The sequence below is a fragment of the Haliotis rufescens genome, unplaced genomic scaffold, assembly GCF_023055435.1.
Source record: "Haliotis rufescens isolate VD_foot unplaced genomic scaffold, xgHalRufe1.0.p SCAF_3, whole genome shotgun sequence".
Taxonomy (NCBI): Eukaryota; Metazoa; Mollusca; class Gastropoda; order Lepetellida; family Haliotidae; genus Haliotis; species Haliotis rufescens.
Window position 1 is genome coordinate 6,046,413 of NW_025964001.1, and position 17,642 is coordinate 6,064,054.

The following is a 17,642-nucleotide window of genomic DNA, read 5'->3' on the forward strand; positions in this document are numbered from 1 at the left end:
TTTACCTTGAGCGAACAGGGAACCTAGCATGTGCCACGACATGTCCCATAGTGATTTGCTGGACACCCGGCGAGGTCCCAGGGTACGTGGACTACATCTCTCTAGCACAGTCAGCATGATGGTAGCAAGGACAAAGCTCAGGCCTATGAAGCCGTATACGGGTTGGCTGAATGGCTGCAGATAAGTCCTCCATTTTTCACTCTGAGAATCATTCTTTGTGAGAAGGACTGTGATGACGTCAGTGCTCATGGGGTAGCTGAAGTCAACCACTGCTTGACGCTCACTTGTTGGATTGAGAGGGGCCATTGCAATGTCTATTTCCTGAATTTGTGGAAAAAACTTCATTGCTTATGATGAGACATTAATTTGACCGAGAGATGATAAAACTTTACTACATGCATTACATTTGTCGGATCTTGGCTATTGTATGAGTAAATCAGACAACTAAAAACAACTCGTTACTCGGCGTTAACGGGGATCTATTGTTATTGGTATCAAGGGGATCTATTGTAATTGCTATGAAATTTTCATTTACTATGTAGCCTTGCTGGTTGATCGAGAGGAGGCCTAGTTGTTAAGGCAATCACCGGTAGGGGAAATTTTCCCCTTGGGTATGGATATCACTGTGTATTACCATTGTCTATCACCTGAGTAACGACGGTAATCTAGAGGAGCGACCCGTGTCACTTACATTCCTCATCAGCATTTGAATCATGCCGGTCCAGTTGCCATTAAGGACCCGACCCCATTCGCCGTCTGTTGGTTCCCTAATGTTGTATCTGAAATATAACCTGTCGTATTGCACCTGTGTATGATATGGTGGGAATCATACAATGGACTGTGCTTTTAACAGCAAATTGTATTGGTTATGAAAAAGGGTGTTTCAGCTCTTATTTATAAGACATGTCACACTGATACGTGAATCAAATGTCATTTTCGACGACATGACTGCCACGTTTAAAAATAATGTGAGGAGATTCGTGAGATGCGATTAAAGCAAGCTTATACGAAGCTTTCAGCCTCACCAATCTGGCTTTTTAAGATGCTATATGTCACATATGCGTAAATGTGAATGTAAAACGTCACAGCAGGGTAAAATTACATACAAGAACAAATTAATTTATAATGGGCCAACATGACATTATTAATATAACTACAACTGCAACCATCCATTTTATTATAGCATCTTACATGTTGACATTGCTTCTGAAGAGATGAAGAACTCTTTGAAATCTAATTGGCTACTTAACCTATTTGTAAAAGTCCTTTTGATCTATACGCGTATGTAGCTACACTCTTTGAGTGGTCTCTATAGCGACGATAAACAGACTGATCAGAATGTCAGACGCGGTTCACGTGTTATCTACCTGTAATAACGAATACCTTGGTATATCTGGGTATCTTGAAACATACATGTACACGTCTTTATAGGCTATGATATATTACATGTAACATCGGTAGGTCACATGTGTGGTTGAATTTCCAATGTAAATCAAACCTGATCCAAATAGGAACAATGGCCTATCTATGTGTTCACTATGTCTATTAATTGTCCTCATTTGTAGAAGACAAACATTAAAGATATAGGTCTTTGAAAGGCATTTAGAAGTGATACACCTAAGGATGAGAATTTATGGATGTGAACTTCTTTATTCTGAGGAACACAACGTTTCGGAGTATATGCTTAGTACTCCTTTATCATGTATATGAATGCCACGAGCCATAGAGCATGTACATAAATATGCTCTCTGGTTCATAGCATTCATTCACCTGATGAAGGAGTAAGCATATACTCCGAAACGTTGTGTTCCTCAGAATAAAGAAGTTCACATCCATAAATTCTCTTCCTTATTACAAATATACATACGTAAAATTCAAAACCCTTGATAATTCCACGAGTACGTCAATAGTGTAGCCGGCGTAAGAGGTGTTACGTCCATTACCTTCTTTTGTACGCATGACGAATGGGTTCCACTGGGGAAGAAACAAAGGCCAAACTGATAATTCACTCAATACAATGTTAACATGTTAACCCAGCAATATTTCATCATACATTGTACATCAACACGCTTTGAAAATGCCACTTTCTGGTTTTTCACCTAGTATCTATTTCAAGCTGACGATAGAATTATTTACATTTTCGAAAGTTGTTTGTTTATAGGTATTAATGTTAAATTTGGAGACTATATGTATTGTGCGTTGGGTGAGAATTCCATTTTCTAAATAGAACACCATTTCATCACCTCGCAATATATCCTTAGGCGTGTGAATTGGTTTCAAAGGTCCCTTTTTCAGAATAATCATTTGCAAAGACGGTAACGATATTTTGAGAATGAACATCAAGCATGAGAAATGCAACTTACTGGCAAAGTAGTCAATTCAAACTTTTGAAGATTAAATCCGAATTCAGTATTAGGGAAAACAATAATGTTTGATGGAATGTCCCCTCCAACACTAATCTGGTGAATCATGGCCAGTTCTCTACCGCGTTGTGTGTACATCACTGTCAACAAGGAGAGCTCGGTCTGTGTAAGAAAAATCGTAAGGCTATTAAAAACAGATCTTAGGCAAATAAATCTTGAAATTCGGACGAGTTCATCAATGGTTGTTGTCAATTTGTCTTTCTATTTTTGCCTTAAGCAGACATAAAATATTTTGATTTGACGAAGTTAAATGAATAAAAATCAGTTATCATTCAATTTATACGATTTATATATAGTTGCTTTAGCTTTTGTGTCCATGCGGACATGAACATAGTTTTGCAGAAGAAGAAAATGTCTCGGAGAAAGATTTCCATATGCAAAACCAGATTATTTATGTATGTACATGTACATGCTTCGAAATACATGATAATTAGTAACAGAAAATGATAACATTATACCAGCTGACTTATTACCATGAGGGAACACAAACCGTAAGAACTGCTACATTGTAAAGATTTGAAGCCAGGCCAATGATGTCATTTGTTGCGTTGTTTGTATCAACTAGCAGCCATCTTGTGAACATGTTCAGAGCAGAGCGCCGTCCTTTCGTCACATCAAAACGTTTTGCCTACGTTACAATACAAAAGTCAACATACAGCAGTTAATGGGTACCCGGTAGGATTTGATGTACTGTGACGGTTAACCTTCTAGCACCACATGAGGAAGTTTGAGTTGTATACTCCTCGGGGAGCTGAGAATGAAATTCAAGTCTACACTGATCCATTGATCCAGTGACGGGTATTATATTGTGTATCCCAGGTGAGCAGCTATGAAATTTGGAATTGAGGCGATTGGTAGTAGTAGTAGTAGTAGTAGTAGTAGTAGTAGTAGTAGTGGAAGTAGTAGTAGTCGTAGTAGTAATTGTGAATTGACTATTTCCATACCATTGTCAGCACATCAGTCTGACACTCTTGTGTACAGAAGACGAGATAGAAGCTCGCTAGTCCGGGACTGTAACTTGTGGATAACTGTGCAGACAGTTCTGTCTGATTGTTTCCCACTTTGAACATGCGGATGTTTACGCCGATGTCGTGTAACTCGTTGGAAATAGAGCTCGTCTCACCAGCTGAAAGAAACCAAGCCGAACTCGATGATCTTTGTTTAATAACTTAAATTAGAAATCATTATATCATAGACATTTAATTTGCCCTACAGTTAAGGTGATGTGAGGTGAAATTGGGTTTAACGTCGCGTCCATGATTATGGCACATATACAGCGACGTCCTACAGCTAAGACGTCAGTTCCAATCAAGTAAAAAACAACAACCAAATACTTGCCCGATAATATGTTCTGCAATTTAAGTTATTCTGGGTGATATTTTCGTTAAAACACATAGTTATGGACTAGTTAAAACATCTGTATGTTAAACTGTATTTGCACAATATTATATGTTCAAAATCTTCATCTTTATGTTTCCTAATATTTCAATTAACCCATTAAACGTGTTTCTTGTGTTGAAAGCCATTGATACTGTAACATATATACATGTTCTGACACAGATATATTTCATGATTCGAACCCACGACTAACATATCCTTGAAGTTAAATTGACCCCCAACTTAAAACTTAATATGCCATTGAAATCGTGGAACCCAAATACATCATGTATACTGATGTGCAACGTTACCGAAAAGCCTACCTGTATTGTCATCATAGAATATATTAACAAGACGCCACTTCAAAACTTTCAATGTCGCCAGAACAGCACATTCTACTGACGTGATTTCATGGATCCTCTTTCTGGTGACATGTATACAAGTTGGCTTGCTTATACGTGCCCTAGAGCAGGGTTGATGTTGTAGGTAACATTGGGGATCCTCCAGATATTGATCAATGGTTAGCATGTGTACGGCCAAATTCCGCACTATAGCACTGGTCACTGGCTGGTCAGCAATACTAGAGTCCATTATATACAGGTCAAATATATTCTTGGTCACATACACTGAAACATATAATGATAAACTTAAATTGTAACTCAAAGTTCGTGAAGCTATTTTATATTTATGCCGGGAGATCTAGAGGTACTCGTAAAGTTGTAACATACATATAAGGTGTCCTCCCATTAGTTATACGTCCCAATAGTTAGACAGCTTATAACAACACTTTAAACGGTTGAGTGCACACTAATCCTTATGCTTGTTACCTCAGACTTTAAAATAGAATAGTCCAGATAAGATCTGACAAACAAAGCAAAGTAGCTTTAAATAGATACTTTAATATTATACTTAACATTTAATGACACTTTACATTTGATAAATTTTATACAGTTTGTAACAACACTTTGTGACAGTTTTTGGTAATGTACACTTTACATTTAATAACTGTTACAGTTTATTTATCACCGACAGTCCTACATTTCTCATTGCACGTCTTGACGACACATCTCCAATGTGTGCAGGTTTGCCTCTCACGGTTTCTGTTGTAAATATATCCATCTAATATCAACTGCTTACTTCCACGCCGAGAGGTGATTTTCTCTACTTTCCTTAAACCAGCCCTATCGATACTGATACTGATTCGTACCCCAATATCATATTTATTTGTCTGATAAGTAGATAACCTAAACTCAACTCCTTCAACTGGTCATACAGTAAGACAATTAAGCTACTCCATAGTTTACATAGTTAATCTCATGCCTATTGAACCTGTGCTGAGAGTAAGGTAATTTTGGTTAATTAAACGAAATTGTAACATATATACTCCCTAAACTGTGAGTCCCCTATCCCTACGCAGTACTTTAATCTAATTAGGACAGATCCATTACACCTGTAGGTATATTCCCTCTTTGCCTAAATAAAAATGTCTAACAGTTGGGACGTCTAACTAATGGGACGTCTAACTAATGGGATATAACCACATATAATCAACGTGTAATGGTTGTCACAACAACCTTATTGTCTCATGAGGCTTTGCTTTGTGTCAACTAAACAGTGCATTTATCATCTGAAAAATTGATATCGTAGTTACAAACACCCAAATTAATCATCCTTTCTACATAGGCATCTGGAGCCATAAGTCATAGACTGACACACTGGTACCTGTTCTCCATAACTGATATGAATTGTTGCTGCTGATGCTGATTACTGATACTGACTCCCCCAAAACATCTATGTTGACATGGTCAGGTACTGATGACCTGTCACCGACGAGATATGCTGCAACAAAGTTGTGTATACCTTCAATGCACTCTCAATGGACTAGACGACACATAAACAATACACACGATCCATCTCAGGAAATAAGCAGCACTGTCAACATTTTATACACATCGACAGTTGAAATACTAGATTAGAATAACTGGATGGTAATTCCCATGGCATTTGACTGACCAATGTTCTTTATGCATTTTAAATAGGACTGTTTTTAAAATTTGAAGGTACATCAAATCGTTTTCTTTTTCTCACATCTTGCCTTTGTGGCACATTAGCGACTATTGCGATCTTAGAGGTAGAAAGTATAGGTCGGTCACGTCATGCTATCCTACATCAATGCCGGCTCCTACCTGTGGCCACCGTGTCATAACTCACCTCTATGCCTGTTTTACACATTTCAAAAGTGATATAGAAATTATGAATCTTACCAATATTTGATCCCTCCACAAAAGCAAAGCAAGACGAGATAAATAGAAGCGTAATCGCAACCATTCCGACAGTGTTTCTTAATCCAAGCTGAATGAGTAAAGATTCCCTATGATTTTATGTACCAAAACCTAAGAATATTTGTACAGCTGTGTGCTATTATTGATTCACCAAGAACTACGCCATTGACCCGTTGACTGACCTATATTAGAGCTTTATTCGTAAAAATAATTGACAAGAGTAATGCATTCACCGTGTAAATGGTTTACAACTGACTTCAAAATATCACTGAAACTCTGGGCGGCTTGTGCATCAAATTGTAAGGAAAAAGATTCAGGAATATGTTCCTCAGCACTACCAGGACAACAGCATTAGATCTATAATCACTTATCAATTCAATAATGTTTTCACTGAACAATCGATCATAAACCTTGTGGGATTTTATGCTCTTTTGTAACGTGTGAGCTTTCACAGATACAAACGTAGTTGTTTGTTTTGCAAAACTAAGTGGTGGATAATGAACCATCACCCTAGTATCATAGTTTTATTGCACAATTTGAAATATAATCGGGACAATGTAACAGAATGAGTTTTACGCCACAGTCAGCATATTCCATCTACATACCTCAGTTATATGTCAATAAAGGGGCGGTGGAGTAGCCTTGTTGGTAAAACGTTCGTTCGTCACGCTAAAGATCCGAGTTCGATTTCCCGACATGGGTACACTGTGTAAAATCCTTATCTGTTGTCCCCCGCGGTGATATTGCTGGAATATTGTTAAAAGCGGCGTAAAACCGTACTCACGCACTATTATTCGTAAAAACCGGTCTTCAAAGTGAAGTGAACACTTACACCTACAGATCGGCTGCAGCAGATGTGTATTCCCTGATATCGACGTATTATGTGAGTATTTACATGAACAACGCTCTAGAAGTTTCAATTTCATCTCTATACAATGTAGCTCCCCAGCAGCTTAGGCTTATACAAGAAGCCGACCAAAATAGAGATCGTGTCTCGTGTTGATTGTGAACAATTTTGCTTCGAGGGCATGAGTCGCTAGTGCTGATCATCGACTCATGGTTTCCCTGACCCATCCTCGATTTTTATAAGCCGTCGTGATGTAGCTGGAATGCTTAGGTCTAGGTCTATACTGATGTCTATATTTACTGGATTTTTCAAGGCCTCAGTAAAGCTTTCAAAAAGTTTTATGGTAGACATTTGGAGGACATTTTTAAATTCGACGCATCGGTAAAAACCATTACGTCCGATGCAATTCCCTTTTTTGACTTGTGCCATATGTTCCCGTGTTTTTTAGGTGAACAATTGCCTTGCCTTTGCATGTGTTTGTGACGTGTGCGACCGCTTGGGCAGGATACCCTCAGCTTTTCGCGAAACCTGGTATCATTACTATTTAATAGTAATATATAACCACATGCTCATGATATAGTCGGATCGTACCATCAATTCTATTGGAAATACAAAGGGTTTTGTCGCTTTATTTTATGAAACACCGTAAAAGGAGGTTTTGTAAGGGACCGGGGACAGTCCAGTCGTTTAAGACGCCGCAATGGTCTATGCAAAGTTGAAAGTGCAAGAATCTACTGTTGGTTTCAAATCCCAGAAAAGTTCTGATAATTCATTCACTCAATACAATGTCTAAGAATAATCATCAATGGCAAATTGAGTGTAAATTGGTTCAACGGTGTCCGTTCACTAAGTGATCACCGAAACGAATTTCTTCCTCAGCAAATTAACTTGACGGTGTGAACATTGTTTTTCGTTGCAGTCAGCAATAGAACTGAGGACTGTACTTGTGAAGTATTTGAAAGGCAAGACTGAATTGGTTACAAAGACACATCATCAACTGTGTCATACATGGAGAGAACAAAATCTTTATTTTAGTAGGTTCTGACACCCAGCATTTGATTCCCTACTCGGATTACGTTCGAGCGCTTTGTATATAGTGTGGATAGAATTGTATATGCATGTTTCAATATTTCAATGATTTATATACTTGGATGCATGAGTTTGGTTTTAATTTCGCCACTATAACTGTTATGTCAACGGCGTGTCAGGTTGATGGGCAGGTGATGTCTGAAGCGATGAAGGTCTTAGAAGTTTATAACTTTGGTGTTTATTTGTTGTTTAACACCACACTCAGCAATATTCCAGCTATATGACAGCGGTCTGTAAATAATCGAGTCTGGACCAGACAATCCAGTGATTGACATCACGAGCATCGATCCACGCAATGATGACATGCATCAACCAAGTCATTGAGCCTGACCACCCGATCCCGTTAGTTGCCTCTTACGACAAGCATAGTCGCCTTTCACGGCAAGCATGGGTTGCTGAAGACCAATTCTATCCCGGATAACAACTTTGGTGGAACCCTCTAGCTGGGGGTATGGTTCTCATAAAACCTATATATAAAGTCAGGCCGGAACTTGGATTTGACCTCCCCGGTTTCTTGACGCCATAGGAACGCAAAGCGAAGTACGGAGCCTACATACTATAGGTGCATCCAGTTGTATTCAGATCAACACAATTGGACACTTATTCAAAGTTTATGGTCTCTTGATGCGGAAAGGGCAACTGTTCGACCTCATTATGCCAAATTAACAAGCACTGGGTCCAACACCATGCCTATAAGTAATCTCAGATAAATACTCATATAGCGACTGTTCTTTTGCACACTCTGACACATATTGACAAGGAAACAAGTTTTTCTTTCGATTTCCTTCACCAGTTCTCGAGTGTTGAACTGCTTCAGGTAAACCGCAGATTGTCAGCAGAAGATTGACTGTCAATATATACTGATCTCTCACTGATTCTGCTGAGAGACAGTCTTCTGCAGTCGATTGTGTTTGCATCCGATTTCTTTTAATGATTGTTTTAGTTTTAATACCAAAACAGAAAAAAACCCTGCACACTCAGACGTCATTTATAAAACATGAATAATCCTTAAATATTGTTATTCGACAGCTTTTTCTTTACATTACGTGACATATATATATTATTCAGCGTGTGAAGCACAATGCTATTCATTGAACGTTTTTGAACATATGCCACTGCAATGTTTTACACAGATCAAATCTATTTCTCCGAAGGACGTGGTCGTGCATCTGCCCTTTCCATCGTTTGTTGTTTGATCTTCCTGTGATATCTCAGCAGCTTTTCTGTCACCAAGGCGGCTGCTGAACACACTATCCCGCCAGCAATAGCATACAGCTGGGATCAGATCACCAAACAAGTTAACATTTGACGTACAGGGTACAGGTGAAAATAAGCCACGCATAATTAGCTCAAAGAAGGAACAACGCTCTTGATTCAGCTTCCAAGTCGCACGAATGGTTCCAGATAGAAATGGAGACAATCTGTTTCTGTAGCATTCTGATTCTCATTATAGCTGTTTTGTTTGTGTCCTCTTGATACTTCTTACCTGCCTGTCATTATTGTGTGGTGTTTCCGTGTCATCTTTATACTTCTTACTTGATTCTCATTATTGTGTTGTTTCTGTGTCATCTTGATACTTCTTCCTTGATTCTCATTATTGTGTTGTGTTTCTGTGTCATCTTGATACTTCTTACCTGCCTGTCATTATTGTGTTATGTTTCTGTGTCATCTTGATACTTCTTCCTTGATTCTCATTACTGTGTTGTGTTTCTGTGTCATCTTGATACGTCTTAATTGATTCTCATTATTGTGTTATGTTTCTGAGTCATCTTGATACGTCTTAATTGATTCTCATTACTGTGTTGTGTTTCTGTGTCATCTTGATACGTCTTAATTGATTCTCATTACTGTGTTGTGTTTCTGTGTCATCTTGATACGTCTTAATTGATTCTCATTATTGTGTTATGTTTCTGAGTCATCTTGATACGTCTTAATTGATTCTCATTATTGTGTTATGTTTCTGAGTCATCTTGATACGTCTTAATTGATTCTCATTATTGTGTTATGTTTCTGAGTCATCTTGACACTTCTTACTTGATTCTCATTATTGTGTTGTGTTTCTGTGTCATCTTTATTCTTCTCACCTGGCTGACATTATAGCGGTTGTTTCTGTGTCATCTTAATACTTCTTAAAGGACATTATTTTTATTATAGATGTTGTGTTTGCACTTTCTACTATTCAGTATTGTTTGTTTTTTTAGACAAGTGTATATCGGGTCTTTCATTCCGTTTTATTGACATCAAATCTTTGCTATTTTTTCAGCATCGTATATTTCATTTAGGTCTTCCGTAGTGTTTCCACGGCACAAATGTTTGACAAGCAGGCGGTCACAATGTGTCTCCTGGTTCGTGCCCCAATCAGTCGTTGATCATACCTATAACCACTGGTTTGCCTTGTCGAGACTAGATCATTTGCATGTACAGTTCGACTTGATAATAGCTGGAGTGTTGCTTACTGTGGCGTTGAAAAGAAGTGAGTCACTCTACCACCCAACTACCCACTCAACCACTAACACACTCTCTTACCTTATGAGTTCGGGTAGCTGTTTGTTTTTCAGTGTAAAAGCGATAGATAGTTCTTTTAGAAGCAAGAGATTTTAAAATAACACCTAGTCTTGACACATCACGTGATAACTGGTTTGTGTATATTGTGCCGCCATATATTTACATGTAGATCCATCCTCGATAATACAGTGTATTGGAAGCAAGTGGGGCCAGGGTACTAATCGTAATATAATGTAGATATACTACACTAGACAACTGAGGAGGATGCAGATCAGTCTCGGTTATAATGATTGCTATATTTCAATATCAATTATGAAGTTTTCCTTTTTACATTTCAACGACTTTAAATTCCTAATTTGACCATCATTCCGATTACTCGGTCTGCATCGTGTGATACCAGGCAGGAACAATGCCACCGACTGTGTGTCAAGAAATGACATAACATTTCCGTGTCAAAAGTCGATAAGTAAATATGTCAAGATGTACGGATGTTCGAGGTTCATGTAGAAGTAGATACCAGATGTTTTCAAACATCCTTTTACTCCCCACCTAAAGTAGATCCTGAGACAATAACCTACGAGCTATGTTCAATTACGCATTCTCTATCCCGAGTGAATGATTGATCGGGACGTCCACCATTTATTGACGACGAGGAGGTAATCCATAATCCGACTGACTTGTTAGATTGAATTACCCGAGATGAAATAGCTTCAAGTCTGTGAATGCATCTACATGTTGTCATTAGCATAGGTTGCCATCTCACTGTCAAACCTCACAGAACGATGTAATGTAACTGTAGCTTCGAAATAATTTCGGAAGTCGTAATTTAATCAGTATGCTTTTTATTGCTCTAGTTTCCACAGTATGCTTACTATAGTTTCCCATGGCACGAGTGGCCTAGTTGTCTAAATAAAGCGACAAAACCTTTTCCATATCCAATAGAAATCTCTGCATAAATCTGAGTCAATTGTACGATTCCGACTTTATCATGAGCATGGGCACTGCAGTTCACTGTCTGGAGTTGCGTCACTCAGACGGGCCTGAAACCTATGATAGTGGGTTCGAATTCTAGACCGCCCTGATTATGTTGGAGGTTTTAATTGTCATTCCCATACCCTTGCGTTTCACAAAAGTGGTAAACGGTTAATTATAAGACCTGGTCTCCTTTACCCCAGGGGTAATACTCCACGTACACCATTGTGTCAACATGGGAATATTCCACATTCCTACGATGACAACCGAGGATTCAATTGAAGTACTTCAAGAATACCAAAGCTGCATCTTTGCACCATACAACAATAATGAGCATACAAGACTATCCCAGTGAACGTTTTTCACAGATCAGGCAAATCTATTTCAGGATGCACGTTACAGCACTGTTTATGGCATTACATGAACCTACATATATTCCATAAATCTACAGATATATTTTTGTACGCAAAATGAGAAAAGTAATATATATATTACACTTCATATGTATACTACATGTTTCGATACATAACCACTACAATTAATTTAGGTCCAAGACGCCACAATTCTGAGTACAGACTTGCGTCATTTGGCTGCACCACTGACCGTTGGTTGTGAGATTCTACACCACAGTCGTGGTATCCGTCAGGGTTACTGATTAACAGGTTTGTAGTAAAGATTATAGTAAAAAAAATACTACAATGACTTTCTCTTTTCCCACCACATATACGAAAGTTCAAACACCAGTGAGGCGAGAGCGAGTGCTAATCCTGTTCCAGTGATATAGAATGCACTGTGTACATCCACGATCGGCTGACCCTTGCGCTGCTTCCAGACACATTGGGATTGTGATGGCCAACTCTTCTTTCTCCACAGGTCAATTAGACCAGTTTCATCGGACAGCAACGTGTAACAATGTACATGTAGAAGTTGAATATACCAATAATAATAAGGCCATACTTTCTAAAAACTTGGTGTAAGTGTGTTTTTATATTCTGCCGACCAGAAATAAGTTACATGTTAAAAACAAAACTGTCGTTATCAACAGAAATATATTATTTAAAATACTATTATTAAAACATGAACCGGGATCGATGACATATATCAACCAAGTCAGCTAGCCTGACAACCCGATCCCGTTAGTCGCCTTTTATGACAAGCATAGTCACCTTTTACGGCAAGCATGGGTTGCTGAAGACCTATTCTACCCCGGAATCAATTTGTCGTTCTATTTTGGTCCTAATCAGACATAAAATAGTTTGATTTGACGCAATTAAATGAATAAAATCAGTTATCAATCAATGGATACGATTTATTAATTGTTGCTTTAGCCTTTGTGTCTATGTGCATATGAACATAGTTTAGTAGAAGAAATGTCTCGTGAAAGATTCCCATATGCAATACCAGATTATTTATGCATGTACAGGCTTACAAAGATTATACAGACTCCTATATGATAATTAGTAACATAAAATGATAACATTATACCAGCTGACTTAATACCATGAGGGAACACTAACCATATGAACTGTTACATTGTAAAGATTGTAAATGATGTTATTATTTTGTTGCGTTGTTTGTATCAACTAGCAGCCATCTTGTGAACATGTTCAGAGCAGAGCGCCGTCCTTTCGTCACAACAAAACGTTTGCCTTCATTAAGATACAAGGTTAAGTTACTTTGTTATTTTCGACCAAGAACGATGGTAGCTTGATGGGTAAACGTGTTGTCCTGAGAGTTTCTGGAACTTTGGCGCTGTCCCACACAAAAGTAGTTTTTACATGGGTTGTCTCCAGAGGTAAGTGACCTTGTTCAAAATATGCCTCTGTGCACCCAGCAGTGAAAGATGATATGGCATTGTGACGGTTAACATTCTAATAAGGCCACATAAGGCAGCTGCTTGGCTTGTGTACCCCCAGGTAACTGACATTGAAGTTTGAGCCCACACTGATCCTTTGATCCAGTGACTTGGGCATCATGTTATGTATCTAAGGTGAGCAGCTATCCGGTTTGGAATCAATGCACTTATCATCATCATCATCATCATGAGTTAATATTAGCAGTATTATTAATTCTGAATTGACTATTTCCATACCATTGTCTGGACATTACTCTGATTGCCTTGTGTACAGAAGACAAGATAGAAGCTCGCTGGTCCGGGACTGTAACTTGTGGATAGTGTGCGGACAGTTCTGTCTGATGGTGTCCCACTTAGAACACGCGGACGTTTACCCCGACGTCGTATATCTCGTCGGAAATAGAACTCACCTCACCAGCTGAAAGAAACCAACTAGAAATCGATGATATTTGTTTTATAATTTAAATAAGAAACCATCATAACAAATACATTTAAATTGTTTCCAGCTAAGAACATCAATTCGAACCCGATAATATGTTGATGTATGGCTTTTATAGCAATTAAGTCATAATGGATGATATTTTCGTTAATATATGTGGTTATGGGCTGGTTAAAACAAACTTATGTTAGTAACACTAGATACCTCAACATGGTATTTTCATAATATGATTTATTCAAATACTTCATATGTTTTCAAATACAGTCGAACCTCGTTGTGTCGGACCAGGAAAATAGTTATCCGGGGTTCGAGACATCAGGGACATTGTATATAACCGTGTTTGTTACGTTGATCACCATTGATACTGTAACATATATATGTAATATATAGAATCATCATAGAATATATTTACAAAAGGCCACTTCAAAACTTTCAATGTCGCATTCTTCTGACGTGAGGTCATGGATCCTCTTTCTGGTGACATGTATACAAGTTGGCCTGCTTATACGTGCCCTAGAGCAGGGTTGATGTTAAAGGTAACATTGGGGATCCTCCAGATATTGAGGTCAAATTCCGCACAATAGCACGAGTCACTGGCTGGTCAGCAATACTAGTGTCCATTATAGACAGGTCAAATACACTGAAACATATAATGTTAAGCTAAACCTTAACTCCAAGGCCGTGAAGCTATTTTATAATTATGTCGGGCTATCTGAAGGTACCCCTGAAGTTGTAACATAAATATTATCAGTATGTAATGATATTCCTGTTTTCACCAAAACCGTATTGTCTAATGTGGCGTTGCTTTGTTTCGAAGTAAACTGTGCACGTATCATCTAAAATGGCTTCCAGATTGATATTGAAGTTAAATGGACAATGACATCTGTTACAAACACTAAACTTAACAACCCTTTCCATACATACAATTAGAGTCATGAGTCACAGACTGAAAAGCCAGTACCTGTTCTCCACAGCTGATATGAATTGTTGCTGCTGATGCTGATTACTGAGACAGACTCTCCCAAAAACATTTTTGTTGACATGGCGAGGTACTGATCGTGATGACCTTTCACCAGCAATATATACTGCAACAAATTAGTGTAGATCTTCAATGCATTTCTTCTTATCATGTCTATAGACAACACTTATAATAAAATACACTTGATCCACCCCAGGAAATAAGTAGTACTGGCATATTCATATACATCGACAGTTGAGATACAAGATTAGAATAATTGGATGTGAATTCCCATGGCATTTGACTGACCAATGGTCTGTATGAATTTTCATAAAGGACTGAAGTTCATGAAATGGTATAGTAAACATTGGAAGATACTTTAAATCGGTTTCTGTTTCTTTCATCTTGCCTTTGTGGCACATTATGGACTGTCTTAGAGGTAGAAAATATTGGTCGATAGATTGGTCACTAATTGCTGTCCCACATCAATGATGGCGGATATTCTTAGTGTAGAAAAGTTCGTACAATAAGAAATGTTAAGAAAAGAAATTCTGTTTGGTATTTTGGTGTAAATCAATTTAGCTTGCTTTCCTTCAGCTGGTAACTCACCTCTCAGTCCATTGTATACATTTCAAAAGTGATATAGAAATAATGAAAACTTTCCAATATTTGATCCCTCCACAAAAGCAGAGTAAATCGAAATGAACAGAAGCGTAATTGCAACCATTATTGTCGAATATGTACCGACCAACAGTCTTCAGAAAATCCTAGCTGAACGAGTAAAGATTTCCTAGGGTTATATGTACAAGAAGTAGATGTGAAAACATTTGTACAGCTGTGTGAATATGACAGTACTATAGCAATTCATCAACAACCACGTAATTGATCTGGTGATGACCTACTTGAAGGTTAGACCACGAGGATCCGATAGTTAATCGTTAAGATGGTCAACGCCCAGGTGTTTAACTGACCACTTTAATGATGAAACATTTGAATCCGATTACAATGCATAGAGTAACACATCATTCTCAGTTATAAATAGATAAACAATTAGGCCTAACGTTAGTAAATATTAAGTATTCATTTAATATCATACGATTTCTTCCATGCCACCCTGGTAGAAGACTACATGTGTAAGCCTTCGGTGCAGAATCGAGTCCGGCTAGTGACAGACGAATTTCATGAAATTGTTCTATCAACAAGGTAAATAATAGGTAAAAAAAATATGTTGTCATTCAGTAATCTATTTCACGGTCAAAGGAGACTTGGTTTATATTAGAGTTATGTCGGTGTGGTATTGTATTTTATTGTGCACCTATTCTTACATCTAAATATAAATGGACAAGAGTAATGCATCCACCAAAAGTTCAGAAACAAATGCTCATGATATAGTCGGAATCGTACAATCGATTCTGCTTTATGCAGAGATTCCTATTGGATGTTGAAAGGGTTTTGTCGTTTTGTATATGACGTAGCTTCAAGAAGTAATTTAGGGAAATTAGATAGCATACGTCATCAAGGTCTGAGGCTCTGTCTAGGAGCTTTAATGACATCTGAAGAGTAGTTTTTTTTCAGGCTGATAAACCTTCACTAACACAACGCCACGTAAAGTGATACATTCAGTATTTCACTAAATTACGTTCAAACCCATTAAATCCAGCTTATAATTGCGTCTTGCGTGCTCTTAATGTGGAACTGTTTCGAAACAAGCCCAAACTTGTACTGCCACTTGAGATTTGTATGTAATCTCTTATTGCTGCTGCTAATATTGACTAAGATATCATATCTCCATACCGGCTTCTGTCTACTCCTCCTTGGCAATAAGTCAGGCCTGAAGTAGACCTTTCTCTCACTAAGTTTTAAAAATCTGACACAAATAAAATAATATATCAACAGGGATATATACAATTACGAACTTAATATGACAATCATCGTTCAATCTTTACATATGAATCCAAGGATGGTGTCAATGTTTCAGGTTCCACTGTCTTTGGATAAAACATTATGTCATTTAGAATATCAGACAATAGCACTATTTTCACAGCTGAGGCCAATGCTTTCCTTACAGTCTATGTAGTACAGTATACATTCAACGACAGTCTGCATGTTAACAGATTATCACCATTTCTGATTCTCTATCTTCAGGCACTGAAAGATGTCTCATCCAAATTTATTAGATATTTTAGAACTTTACAATGATCTTTCAACTGGCCAATACGACATCGTCTTTTATTGGTTGCCTAGTCATGTGGGCATAAAAGGTAACACAATGTCAGATGCTGCAGCAAAAGCAGCTCTCAACAAATCTCTGACACCATTCAGTGATTACAAACCTGTGGTTGGATGTTACATCCGAAATCTAATGCAAAAGAAGTGCGAAAGAATAAGTTACATGAAATCAAACCAAACATCGGTTAAACCGACTCGGGTTGTCAGTCCAGATTTGAAGAGGACGTTTGTTGGTTGGGTTGTTGTTTAACGCCGCACTCAGCAATATTCCAGCTATATGACGGCGGTCTGTAAATGATCGAATCTGGACCAGACAACCCAGTGATTAATATCATGAGCATCGATCCACGCAATTGGGATCGATGACATGCATCAACCAAGTCAGTGAGTGAGCCTGACCATCCGATCCTGTTAGTCGCTTCTTACGACAAGTATAGTCGCCTTTTACGGCATTGGTTGCTGAAGACTTATTCTACCCCAGATCTTCACGGGTCTTGAAGTGGTCATTTTCCGATGATGTCGTCTTGGCCATTGGAGATATACACATGAATATTTATTGAAAAGTGAGGATCCTCCATTCTGTATCCCTTGTCCTGCTTGACTGTGTTCATTTTTCCATCACAAGTGATAACTATTTCAAGGTTTCATCCATAATATGATCTTAAT

At 38.1% G+C, this 17,642-nt stretch overlaps 1 protein-coding gene across 1 annotated transcript in view; it reads right to left on the minus strand.

Moving 5' to 3' along the window:
• LOC125384323 (glutamate receptor ionotropic, kainate 3-like) overlaps positions 1 to 17,642 on the minus strand; it is a 39,220-nt gene that overhangs the window by 5,864 nt on the left and 15,714 nt on the right. The window contains exons 7-9 of the mRNA XM_048403301.1: positions 4,335 to 4,426; positions 692 to 805; positions 6 to 321 (exon numbers count right to left, since the gene is read on the minus strand). Of these exons, the coding sequence (XP_048259258.1) occupies positions 6 to 321; positions 692 to 805; positions 4,335 to 4,426 (522 nt within the window). The remainder of the gene's footprint in view (positions 1 to 5; positions 322 to 691; positions 806 to 4,334; positions 4,427 to 17,642) is intronic.